Source organism: Scyliorhinus canicula, chromosome 11, assembly GCF_902713615.1.
Source record: "Scyliorhinus canicula chromosome 11, sScyCan1.1, whole genome shotgun sequence".
Classification (NCBI taxonomy): domain Eukaryota; kingdom Metazoa; phylum Chordata; class Chondrichthyes; order Carcharhiniformes; family Scyliorhinidae; genus Scyliorhinus; species Scyliorhinus canicula.
Genome location: NC_052156.1, coordinates 94,891,946 through 94,904,172, shown reverse-complemented (window position 1 = coordinate 94,904,172; position 12,227 = coordinate 94,891,946). Strand labels below are relative to the sequence as shown.

Here is a 12,227-nt window from a genome sequence, read left to right as displayed (position 1 = left end):
CACTGGGCTGGTGGAGTGTTTTTTGGGTGGGGATGGGAGTGCTGCCGTGGCGAGGGCCCGGAGGGAGGTTCCCATGCAGGAGGCCTCCTCCGCACGCACCCACTCGGCTTCTGGCTCCTGGATCCATCCCCTTACTCGCTCGGCTGTTGCCACCCAGTGGTAGAATTGTAGATTCGGGAGGGCTAGCCCCCCCTGGATTTTGTTTTTTGTATGACCTTCTTTGGGATCCTAGCATTTTTACCCCCCCATACGAACGCCATGATATGTTTGTCCAGCGCTTTGAAAAAGGCCTTGGGGATGTAGATCGGAATGGATCTAAACAGGAAAAGGAACCTGGGCAGTACGTTCATTTTGATCGTCTGGACTCTCCCCGCGAGGGAGAGCGGGAGTGTGTTCCATCTTTGCAGGTCCTTTTTAACTTCCTCCGTCAGGCTGGTGAGGTTCCATTTGTGGATCCCTTTCCAGTCATGGGCTATTTGGATCCCCAGGTAGCGGAATTTATTTCGGGCTTTTTTGAACGGCAGCCCCTTTAGTGCTGCCCCCCCCCCCCACCCCCCTTGCGGGTGTACTGGGAAGATCTCACTTTTGCTCATGTTGAGTTTGTAGCCCGAGAAGGCTCCAAACTCTTTCAGGAGCGCTATGATTCCGTCCATGCTGCTTTGTGGGTCCGAGATATAGAGGAGCAGATCATCCGCATAGAGTGAGACTCTGTGCTCTCTACCTCCCCTTCGGATCCCCTTCCAATTTTTTCATGCCCTGAGCGCGATTGCTAGCGGTTCGATTGCTAGTGCGAACAGCAGCGGGCATCCTTGTCTGGTGCCCCTGTGCAGCTGGAAGTAGAGTGTTACATGTATTGACCACCAGTTTCACTATCAGAGTGCTCACAGGAACTGATCACTAGTCTCACAATCAGAGTGCTCACAGGTATTGATCACCAGTCTCATTATCAGAGTGCTCACAAGTACTGATCACCAGTCTCACTATCACAGTGCTCACAGGTATTGATCACCAGTCTCATTATCAGAGTGCTCACAAGTACTGATCACCAGTTTCACTATCAGAGTGCTCACAGGAACTGATCACTAGTCTCACGATCAGAGTGCACACAGGTATTGATCACCAGTCTCACTATCAGAGAGCTCACATGTACTGATCACCAGTCTCACTATCAGAGTGCTCACATGTACTGATCACCAGTCTCACTATCAGATTGCTCACAGGTACTGATCACCATAGAACATAGAACATAGAACATAGAACACTACAGCGCAGTACGGGCCCTTCGGCCCTCGATGTTGCGCCGACCTGTGAAACCATCTGAAGCCTATCTGACCTACACTATTCCATTTTCATCCATATGTCTATCTAGTGTCCACTTAAATGCCCTTAAAGTTGGCGAGTCTACTACTGTTGCAGGCAGGGCGTTCCACACCCCTACTACTCTCTGAGTAAAGAAACTGCCTCTGATATCTGTCCTATATCTATCACCCCTCAATTTAAAGCTATGTCCCCTCGTATTGGTCATCACCATCCGAGGAATAAGGCTCTCACTGTCCACCCTATCTAACCCTCTGACTATCTTATATGTCTCTATTAAGTCACCTCTCAGCCTTCTCCTCTCTAACGAAAACAACCTCAATTCCCTGAGCCTTTCCTCGTAAGACCTTCCCTCCATACCAGGCAACATCCTAGTAAATCTCCTCTGAACCCTTTCCAAAGCTTCCACATCCTTCCTATAATGTGGTGACCAGAACTGCACGCAGTACTCCAGGTGCGGCCGCACCAGAGTTATGCACAGCTGCAGCATGACCTTGTAGCTCCAAAACTCAATCCCCCTACTGATAAAGGCTAGCACACCATACGCCTTCTTAACAGCCCTATTAACCTGGGTGGCAACTTTCAGGGATTTATGTACCTGGATGCCGAGATCTCTCTGTTCATCTACACTACCAAGAATCTTGCCATTAGCCCAGTACTCTGCATTCCTGTTACTCCTTCCAAAGTGAACCACCTCACACTTTTCCGCATTAAACTCCATCTGCCACCTCTCAGCCCAGCTCTGCAGCTTATCTATGTCCCTCTGTATCCTATAACATCCTTCAGCACTATCCACAACTCCACCGACCTTCGTGTCATCTGCAAATTTACTAACCCATCCTTCTACACCCTCTTCCAGGTCATTTATAAAAATGACAAACAGCAGTGGCCCCAAAACAGATCCTTGCGGTACACCACTAGTAACTGAACTCCAGGATGAACATTTGCCATCAACCACCACCCTCTGTCTTCTTTCAGCTAGCCAATTACTGATCCAAACCGCTAAATCACCTTCAATTCCATACTTCCTTATTTTCTGCAATAGCCTACCGTGGGGAACCTTATCAAACGCCTTACTGAAATCCATATACACCACATCAACAGCTTTACCCTGATCCACCTGTTTGGTCACCTTCTCAAAAAACTCAATAAGGTTTGTGAGGCAGGACCTACCCTTCACAAAACCGTGTTGACTATCGCTAATCAACTTGTTCTTTTCAAGATGAATATAAACCCTATCTCTTATAACCTTTTCCAACATTTTACCCACAACCGAAGTAAGGCTCACAGGTCTATAATTACCAGGGTTGTCTGTACTCCCCTTCTTGAACAAGGGGACAACATTTGCTATCCTCCAGTCTTCCGCCACTATTCCTGTCGACAAAGACGACATAAAGATCAAGGACAAAGGCTCTGCAATCTCCTCCCTGGCTTCCCAGAGAATCCTTGGATAAATCCCATCTGGCCCAGGGGACTTATCTATTTTGACATTTTCCAAAATTGCTAACACCTCCTCCTTTTGAACGTCAATTCCATCTAGCCTGGCCGACTGAACCTGAGTGTTCTCCTCGACAACATTGTCTTTCTCCAGTGTAAACACTGACGAAAAATATCCATTTAACGCTTCCCCTATCTCCTCTGATTCCACACACAACTTTCCACTACTATCCTTGATTGGCCCTAATCTTACTCTAGTCATTCTTTTGTTCCTGATATACCTACAGAAAGCCTTAGGGTTTTCCTTGATCCTATCCGCCAACGACTTTTCGTGTCCTCTCCTCGCTCTTCTTAACTCTCCCTTTAGGTCCTTCCTGGCTAACTTGTAACTCTCAAGTGCCCTAACTGAGCCTTCATGTCTCATCCTAACATAAGCCTTCTTCTTCCTCTTGACAAGTGCTTCAACTTCCTTAGTAAACCACGGTTCCCTTGCTCGACAACTTCCTCCCTGCCTGACAGGTACATACTTATCAAGGACACGCAGTAGCTGTTCCTTGAAAAAGCTCCACATTTCGATTGTACCCATCCCCTGCAGTTTCCTTCCCCATCCTATACATCCTAAATCTTGCCGAATAGCATCATAATTGCCTTTCCCCCAGCTATAATTCTTGCCTTGCGGTATATACCTATCCCTGCCCATTGCTAAAGTAAACATAACCGAGTTGTGATCACTATCACCAAAGTGCTCACCTACATCTAAATCTAACACCTGGCCGGGTTCATTACCCAGTACCAAATCCAATGTGGCCTCGCCCCTTGTTTGCCTGTCTACATACTGTGTCAGAAAACCCTCCTGCACACACTGCACAAAAACTGACCCATCTATAGTACTCGAACTATAGTAATTCCAGTCAATATTTGGAAAGTTAAAGTCCCCCATAACAACTACCCTGTTACTCTCGCTCCTGTCGAGAATCATCTTTGCAATCCTTTCCTCTACATCTCTGGAACTATTCGGAGGTCTATAGACAACTCCCAACAGGGTGACCTCTCCTCTACTGTTCCTAACCTCGGCCCATACTACCTCAGTAGACGAGTCCTCAAGCGTCCTTTCTACCGCCGTAATACTTTCCTTGATTAACAATGCCACACCCCCCCCCTCTTTTACCATCTTCTCTGTTCTTACAGAAACATATAAATCCTGGAACCTGCAACAGCCATTCCTGTCCCTGCTCTACCCATGTCTCCGAAATCGCCACAACATCGAGATCCCAGGTACCAACCCATGCTGCAAGCTCACCCACCTTATTCCGGATGCTCCTGGCGTTGAAGTAGACACACTTCAAACCAGCGTCCTGCTTGCCGGTGCCCTCTTTCGAACTTTTAACCCTATCCCTGACCTCACTACTCTCAACATCCTGTACACTGGGACTACAATTTAGGTTCCCATCCCCCTGCTGAATTAGTTTAAACCCCCCCGAAGAGCACTAGCAAATCTCCCCCCCAGGATATTGGTACCCCTCTGGTTCAGGTGAAGACCATCCTGTTTGTAGAGGTCCCACCTACCCCAGAATGAGCCCCAATTGTCCAGGAAACCAAAACCCTCCCTCCTGCACCATCCCTGTAGCCACGTGTTCAACTCCTCTCTCTCCTTATTTCTCACTTCACTAGCACGTGGCACGGGTAACAACCCAGAGATAACAACTCTGTTTGTTCTAGCTCTCAGCTTCCACCCTAACTCCCTGAATTTCTGTCTCAAATCCCCATCTCTCTTCCTACCTATGTCGTTGGTACCTATGTGGACCACGACTTGGGGATGTTCCCCCTCCCCCTTAAGGATCCCAAAAACACGATCAGAGACATCACAAACCTTGGCACCTGGGAGGCAACACACCAACCGTGAGTCTCTTTCGTTCCCACAGAACCTCCTGTCTGTTCCTCTAACAATGGAGTCCCCAATGACAAGTGCTCTGTTCCTCTTCTCCCTTCCCTTCTGAGAAACAGGGACAGACTCTGTGCCAGGGACCTGTGCCCTATTGCTTACCCCTGGTAAGTCGTTCCCCGCAACAGTATCTAAAACGGTATACTTGTTATAGAGGGGAACGACCAATGGGGATCCCTGCACTGCCTGCCGGTTCCCTCTCCCTCCCCTGACGGTAACCCATCTACCTTCTTCTTTTACCTGAGGTGTGACTACCTCCCTATAACTCCTCTCAATAACCTCCTCCGCCTCCCGAATGATCCGAAGTTCATCCAGCTCCAGCTCCAGGTCCCTAACGCGGCTCTCGAGGAGCTGGAGTTGGGTGCACTTCCCGCAGATGTAGTCAGAAGGGACACTAGAGGTGACCCTTTCCTCCCACATTCTGCAGGAGGAACATTCAACTGCCCTAGCCTCCATTCCCACTGAACTAACTTCCCAACTACTGAAAAATAAAAATAATAAAAAACTTGTTAGTTTAGCAATCCAACGGACAGAACTTTTTTTTTTGGTTAGAGGAGGAGGATGGGTGGGAGACACTACGTAAGTAGTGTTTCGGGCAAAGCTGTCACTCGAGAACAGCACCTTCACAAACCACCTTCAACTTACGCTGACCGCACTGCACGTATGCAAATCTCCCCGGAACAGCCAATCAGAAGCTCTGCTCTGCTGCCCCCTGCTGGATGCTTGACTTCCGTCGAACTCCTCGGGTCACTGATGCAGGTGCACCTTCAACTTACGCTGACCGCACTGCACGTATGCAAATCTCCCCGGAACAGCCAATCAGCCAACCAGTCTTACTATCAGAGTGCTCACATAGACTGATCACCAGTTTCACTATCAGAGTGCTCGCAGGTACTGATCACCAGTCTCACTATCAGAGTGCTCACAGGTACTGATCACCAGTCTCACTATCAGATTGCTCACAGGTACTGATCACCAGTCTCACTATCAGATTGCTCCCAGGTACTGATCACCAGTCTTACTATCAGAGTGCTCGCAGGTACTGATCACCAGTCTCACTATCAGAGTGCTCACAGGTAGTGATCACCAGTCTCACTATCAGAGTGCTCACAGGTACTGATCACCAGTCTCACTATCAGAGTACTCACAGGTACTGATCACCAGTCTCACTATCAGAGTGCTCACAGGTACTGATCACCAGTCTCACTATCAGAGTACTCACAGGTACTGATCACCAGTCTCACTTTCAGAGTGCTCACAGGTACTGATCACCAGTCTCACTATCAGAGTGCTCACAGGTACTGATCATGAGTTTTACTATTACTACGGGAAGATATACTGATGTTCAATCTGGTCACATACTGATCACTTATATGGATGTTCCCTGTCTCCTGCCCGAGGTGATATAAAAAGCCAGGTTGTAAATGAGGATATGATGAATTGTACTCACTGTCAGCCAATTGCAGGATTTTCTCCCCAAAGCTTTTGAAGTAGTGATGTCTGACTGCTTCCTGTGCTGTAACGCGCCTCTTCCCTTCAAACTGTGGAGAAGATAAACCCTGTTCACAACCACCATGCTTGTTCAAAAATACTAGTTGAGAAATTTGCTTCCTTGACACTTGATTTTTGTTCATTATGAATGCCCTTGCAATTCCAAAACTATGACTGCAAATTGTGCTGTTGCCAAAGTAGTGCAAGGCTAGCACACGCTCAGTGAATGTCCACCTGTGAAAATTGCGGCAACATGGCACCAGTGGTGACCTCAAGGCTTCTTCGGAAACCTGTTGCTCGCAGACACGAGTGCACAAGTAGTCATTCCTCTTGGAATACTCGATGAGTTGGAGAATATGCAGAGTCCACACAGAACAGGCTAAACTGCTGGAAGAGGATGCAGAGGTCACACAGAACAGGCTAAGTTGCTGGAAGAGGAAGTGGGGTGGAAGGGCTCTCAGCAAAGGAGAATTCCCCTCTCAAAACCATAGTGAAGAACAATTGGTGCTTTAGAAAAGAGTTCCTCACTGAAATCTGCCACATTCTACAGTCACAACTGCAACCAAAGAGCAGATGGAGGACGGCATTGCCAGTGGCAATAAAGGCTGACGTGGTTATGGACTTTAAGACATCTGACTTCAACCAGGTTGGAGCTGGTGATAGTAAGTGTGAAGATTCTTCTTAGTGATGCAATGACTGCTTCCAGCAGGATGCTGTGCAGTTTACAAATTAAAAATCCGGAATAGTTATCAATGACAAAGATGAAAACATTATCTTTAAACTCAAATAAATCCATTCGCAGATGCTGTCATGGCCTCAGAATAAAGGTGGCGCGTGCCAGAGGTTTGCTCTGCTATTGACTATTCACTGTACATGCGGGGCAATTTGCGATGAACTCTTGTGAGATGTTTTCTCTGTTTGACGTATTAGAAAAGGACTGGGTGGCTGGGAGTATAATCTAGCCAATCATTCTGGTAATACTCCTTTATTTGGATGCATTCACCATTCTGCGGTCCTGTTTGCTTATTCCCTTGTAATCTCTTTTCCGTGTCTGGTAAGTATTTGGTAAAAAGCCATTTCCACTTCCTCAATAAATTTTAATTCGGCCTATTTGACTCCTTCCACTGGTATTCTTGATAATGCATCTGCTGTTATCTGATGCTTCCCTTGACCATACTCAGTAACTGAATCATATCTACCAGTCTCAGTCTAAAATGTTGAGTCCCCAATTGGTGCAATCCCCTTTAGGTTAAAAAGAGTAACCAAAGGTATGTGGCCGGTTCTCAATTTTAAACCTTAATCCCATGACATCATCAGTGCAATTCTCACGGTCCCAGGTGGCTCCAAATGCTCCTTTCTCAGTGGTTGCATACCCTTTCTCTGTTTCCATGAGAAATTTTGAGGTGTAATAAGCGGTCTTTGTCCATCTTTGTGAATTTTAAACAATACTACACCTAAGCCTGCAGCTGATGAGCCCACTGCTGCAATTGTTGGCTGCTCTGTGCTAGAATGTATAGCAAAATTATGAGTCTTTTTGATCTTGTCAAAAGCACTGCTGATTTTGTCTCAATGCCATGTTGAAATAGAATAACATGAAACATACAGCACAGTAACAGGAGATTCATCGCAACTGATCTATGTTGTTTTTTATAATTTACAGGAGCCTCATCCGCCCATCTTTATCTCACTCAGTGTATTCTTTCATAGCTCCCACATCTGTATTCCACTTGAACACATCTGCAGTGTTCACCTCAATCACTTCCCGTGGTGGTGAGTTTTACATCCTCACCACTCTATGGGTAAATACATCTCTTATGAAATCCTCCCTAGATTTATTAGTGAATATCTTAAGCGGGATTCTCCACAATCGGCGCGATGGCTGGACGCTGGCTTCAAAAACGCCGTGAACCACTCCGGCGTCGGGCCGGCCAGAAGTAGCGGAATTCTCCGCACTTCTGGGGGCTAGGTGGATGCCGGAGGGGTTGGCGCCATGCCAGGCGGCGCGGAATGGACTGCATGAGTCCACGCATGCGGCAAAGGGTCGATGTGATCCTGTGCTTGCGCGGAACCGCCAGCGTATACTGGCACATGCGCAGGAGGGGGTGTCTTCTCTGCGCCGGCCATGGAGGAGCCCTACAGGGACCGGCATGGAAGGAAGAAGTGCCCACATGGCACAGGCCCTCCCACAGATTGGTGGGCCACGATCGCGGGCCAGGCCACCGTGCCCCCCCCCCCCGCGCGGACTGCCAGGTCCACGCCAGATGGACTGACCAGAAACCGATGGCCGCTTGCCCCATTGGGGCCCAGAGAATTGCCGGGGGTGAACCCCGCCCCCGCCAGAAAACTGCCGCTGGAGAATACGGCAGCTGGCGTCGGGGCAGGGTTTGCGCCGCCACCCCGGGGATTCTCCGACCCGGCAGGGGGGTCGGAGAATCCCGTCCCTTATGTTTAGGGTCCCCGGCATTAATCGTCTCTCAGTCTAACGTATCGAATGCAATCGTAATTCCAGAGAATGTATTGGGGTCACCTTGTTCTGGAGAAAGGATCCTGTTAAACCATTCCTGCTATCGTGGATCCTGCTATTTGGGGCCTCACGGTAGCATGGTGGTTAGCATCAATGCTTCACAGCTCCAGGGTCCCAGGTTCGATTCCCGGCTGGGTCACTGTCTGTGTGGAGTCTGCACGTCCTCCCCGTGTGTGCATGGGTTTCCTCCGGGTGCTCCGGTTTCCTCCCACAGTCCAAAGATGTGCGGGTTAGGTGGATTGGCCATGCTAAATTGCCCGTAGTGTAAGGTTAATGGGGGGATTGTTGGGTTACGGGTATACGGGTTACGTGGGTTTAAGTAGGGTGATCATTGCTCGGCACAACATCGAGGGCCGAAGGGCCTGTTCTGTGCTGTACTGTTCTATGTTCTATCTATAATCTGTCAGTTTGGATATTTTTAAATCCTGTTTTACATTATTCATGTTATAAAAAAGCTGATCAGTCTAGTTTATAGTACTAGAGTGTGGTTGAACTAAATTTCAAAAACAGTTTACCGTTCCCTTTCTGCCTCTGAGTTCTATTCTTCTATGATGAACCCCAATGATTGGATGACACTTTGGTTTAGTTTGTCTTTGATGTTACTTTTAATAATTTGTTTATCTGTACTCTTCGGTTCACTTGCTTCTTTATCCCATCTCGATTCTTATTTTCCAAGCAGTTTGTTTTTCATTCTTTCATGGGATGTGAGTGTTACTGGCTCGTCCTGCATTTATTTCCCACCCCTAATTGCCCTTGAGAAGGTTGTGGTGAGCAGCCTTCTCGAACCGGGTGTAGGTGCACCCACAGTGCTGTTAGTGAGGGAATTCCAGGATTTTGACCCAGTGACAGTGAAGGAACACTGATATATTTCCAAGTTAGGATGGTGAGTGACCTGGAGGGGAACCTCCAGGTGGTGGTGTTCCCATGTAGCTGCTGCCGTTGTCCTTCTAGATAGTAGGGGTTGTGGGTTTGGAAGATGCTGAATAAGGAACCTTGGTGAGTTGCACACTCATCCCATAAGATCAACATCTTCTTACATTTTTATCACAGTCTTCCTCAGAATTGACTACATTCTGCAAATGTGAAGCTGTATGTTCTAATCCCTTGTCTAAATTGTTAATGTGAGATGGGGACTGTCTCAGCACCTTTATGGTTCCAAATCTTTCTTTAATATTGGATTGCAATGCAATTGAAAAAATGCTTGATAAATTATATTACCTGTAATAGTTTCGACAGTAAGTCAATGCCATCAGTATCCAACCTAAGTGAAAATTAGAAAGAAAATTACTCTGTAGAAACGTCTTATACCAAAAGCCAGCTTCTGAAATGTCAAATTGAAACCAAACTGAACAATGTTGAGAATCACAGGGAGGAGCATGTTTCCCATTCATTGATTGGGACAAAAGGGAACATGTTTATTTTCCTGAGAATACTGGAATAATTTATGGGAGATCTGTCACCGAATGGCACAAAGGATGCTTATGGTGTCTCTATGTTTCTGACCAATCACTATAACAGGAGGACATTTAGGGACTCTCTCCACGTAGGTGATAAGAACATAAGAATATAAGAACTAGGAGCAGGAGTAGGCCATCTGGCCCCTCGAGCCTGCTCCGCCATTCAATTAGATCATGGCTGATCTTTTGTGGACTCAGCTCCACTTTCCGGCCCGAACACCATAACCCTTAATCCCTTTATTCTTCAAAAAACTATCTATCTTTACCTTAAAAACATGTAATGAAGGAGCCTCAACTGCTTCACTGGGCAAGGAATTCCATAGATTCACAACCCTTTGGGTGAAGAAGTTCCTCCTAAACTCAGTCCTAAATCTACTTCCCCTTATTTTGAGGCTATGCCCCCTAGTTCTGCTGTCACCCGCCAGTGGAAACAACCTGCCCGCATCTATCCTATCTATTCCCTTCATAATTTTAAATGTTTCTATAAGATCCCCCCTCATCCTCCTAAATTCCAACGAGTACAGTCCCAGTCTACTCAACCTCTCCTCATAATCCAACCCCTTCAGCTCTGGGATTAACCTAGTGAATCTCCTCTGCACACCCTCCAGCGCCAGTACGTCCTTTCTCAAGTAAGGAGACCAAAACTGAACACAATACTCCAGGTGTGGCCGCACTAACACCTTATACAATTGCAACATAACCTCCCTAGTCTTAAACTCCATCCCTCTAGCAATGAAGGACAAAATTCCATTTGCCTTCTTAATCACCTGTTGCACTTGTAAACCAACCTTCTGTGACTCATGCACTAGCACACCCAAGTCTCTCTGAACAGCGGCATGCTTTAATATTTTATCGTTTAAATAATAATCCCATTTGCTGTTATTCCTACCAAAATGGATAACCTCACATTTGTCAACATTGTATTCCATCTGCCAGACCCGAGCCCATTCACTAAACCTATCCAAATCCCTCTGCAGACTTCCAGTATCCTCTGCACTTTTCGCTTTACCACTCATCTTAGTGTCATCTGCAAACTTGGACACATTGCCCTTGGTCCCCAACTCCAAATCATCTATGTAAATTGTGAACAATTGTGGGCCCAACACGGATCCCTGAGGGACACCACTAGCTACTGATTGCCAACCAGAGAAACACCCATTTATCCCAACTCTTTGCTTTCTATTAATTAACCAATCCTTTATCCATGCTACTACTTTACCCTTAATGCCATGCATCTTTATCTTATGCAGCAACCTTTTGTGTGGCACCTTGTCAAAGGCTTTCTGGAAATCCAGATATACCACATCCATCGGCTCCCCGTTATCTACTGCACTGGTAATGTCCTCAAAAAATTCCACTAAATTAGTTAGGCATGACCTGCCCTTTACGAACCCATGCTGCGTCTGCCCAATGGGACAATTTCTATCCAGATGCCTCACAATTTCTTCCTTGATGATAGATTCCAGCATCTTCCCTACTACCGAAGTTAAGCTCACTGGCCTATAATTTCCTGCTTTCTGCCTACCTCCTTTTTTAAACAGTGGCGTCACGTTTGCTAATTTCCAATCCACCGGGACCACCCCAGAGTCTAGTGAATTTCGGTAAATTATCACTAGTGCATCTGCAATTTCCCTAGCCATCTCTTTTAGCACTCTGGGATGCATTCCATCAGGGCCAGGAGACTTGTCTACCTTTAGCCCCATTAGCTTGCCCATCACTCCCTCCTTAGTGATAACAATCCTCTCAAGGTCCTCACCTGTCATAGCCTCATTTCTATCAGTCGCTGGCATGTTATTTGTGTCTTCCACTGTGAAGACCGACCCAAAAAACCTGTTCAGTTCCTCAGCCATTTCCTCATTTCCCATTATTAAAACTCCCTTCTCATCCTCTAAAGGACCAATATTTACCTTAGCCACTCTTTTTTGTCTTATATATTTGTAAAAACTTTTACTGTCTGTTTTTATATTCTGAGCAAGTTTACTCTCATACTCTATCTTACTCTTCTTTATAGCTTTTTTAGTAGCTTTCTGTTGCCCCCTAAAGATTTCCCAGTCCTCTA

General features: G+C 46.7%; 1 protein-coding gene across 2 annotated transcripts in view; it reads right to left on the bottom strand.

Moving 5' to 3' along the window:
* LOC119973205 (cyclin-dependent kinase 16-like) overlaps positions 1-12,227 on the bottom strand; it is a 202,691-nt gene that overhangs the window by 59,921 nt on the left and 130,543 nt on the right. For both annotated transcript variants that reach the window (XM_038810858.1, XM_038810859.1), the window contains exons 12-13: positions 9,930-9,972; positions 6,147-6,237 (exon numbers count right to left, since the gene is read on the bottom strand). In XM_038810858.1, coding sequence (XP_038666786.1) covers positions 6,147-6,237; positions 9,930-9,972 — 134 coding nt within the window. The remainder of the gene's footprint in view (positions 1-6,146; positions 6,238-9,929; positions 9,973-12,227) is intronic.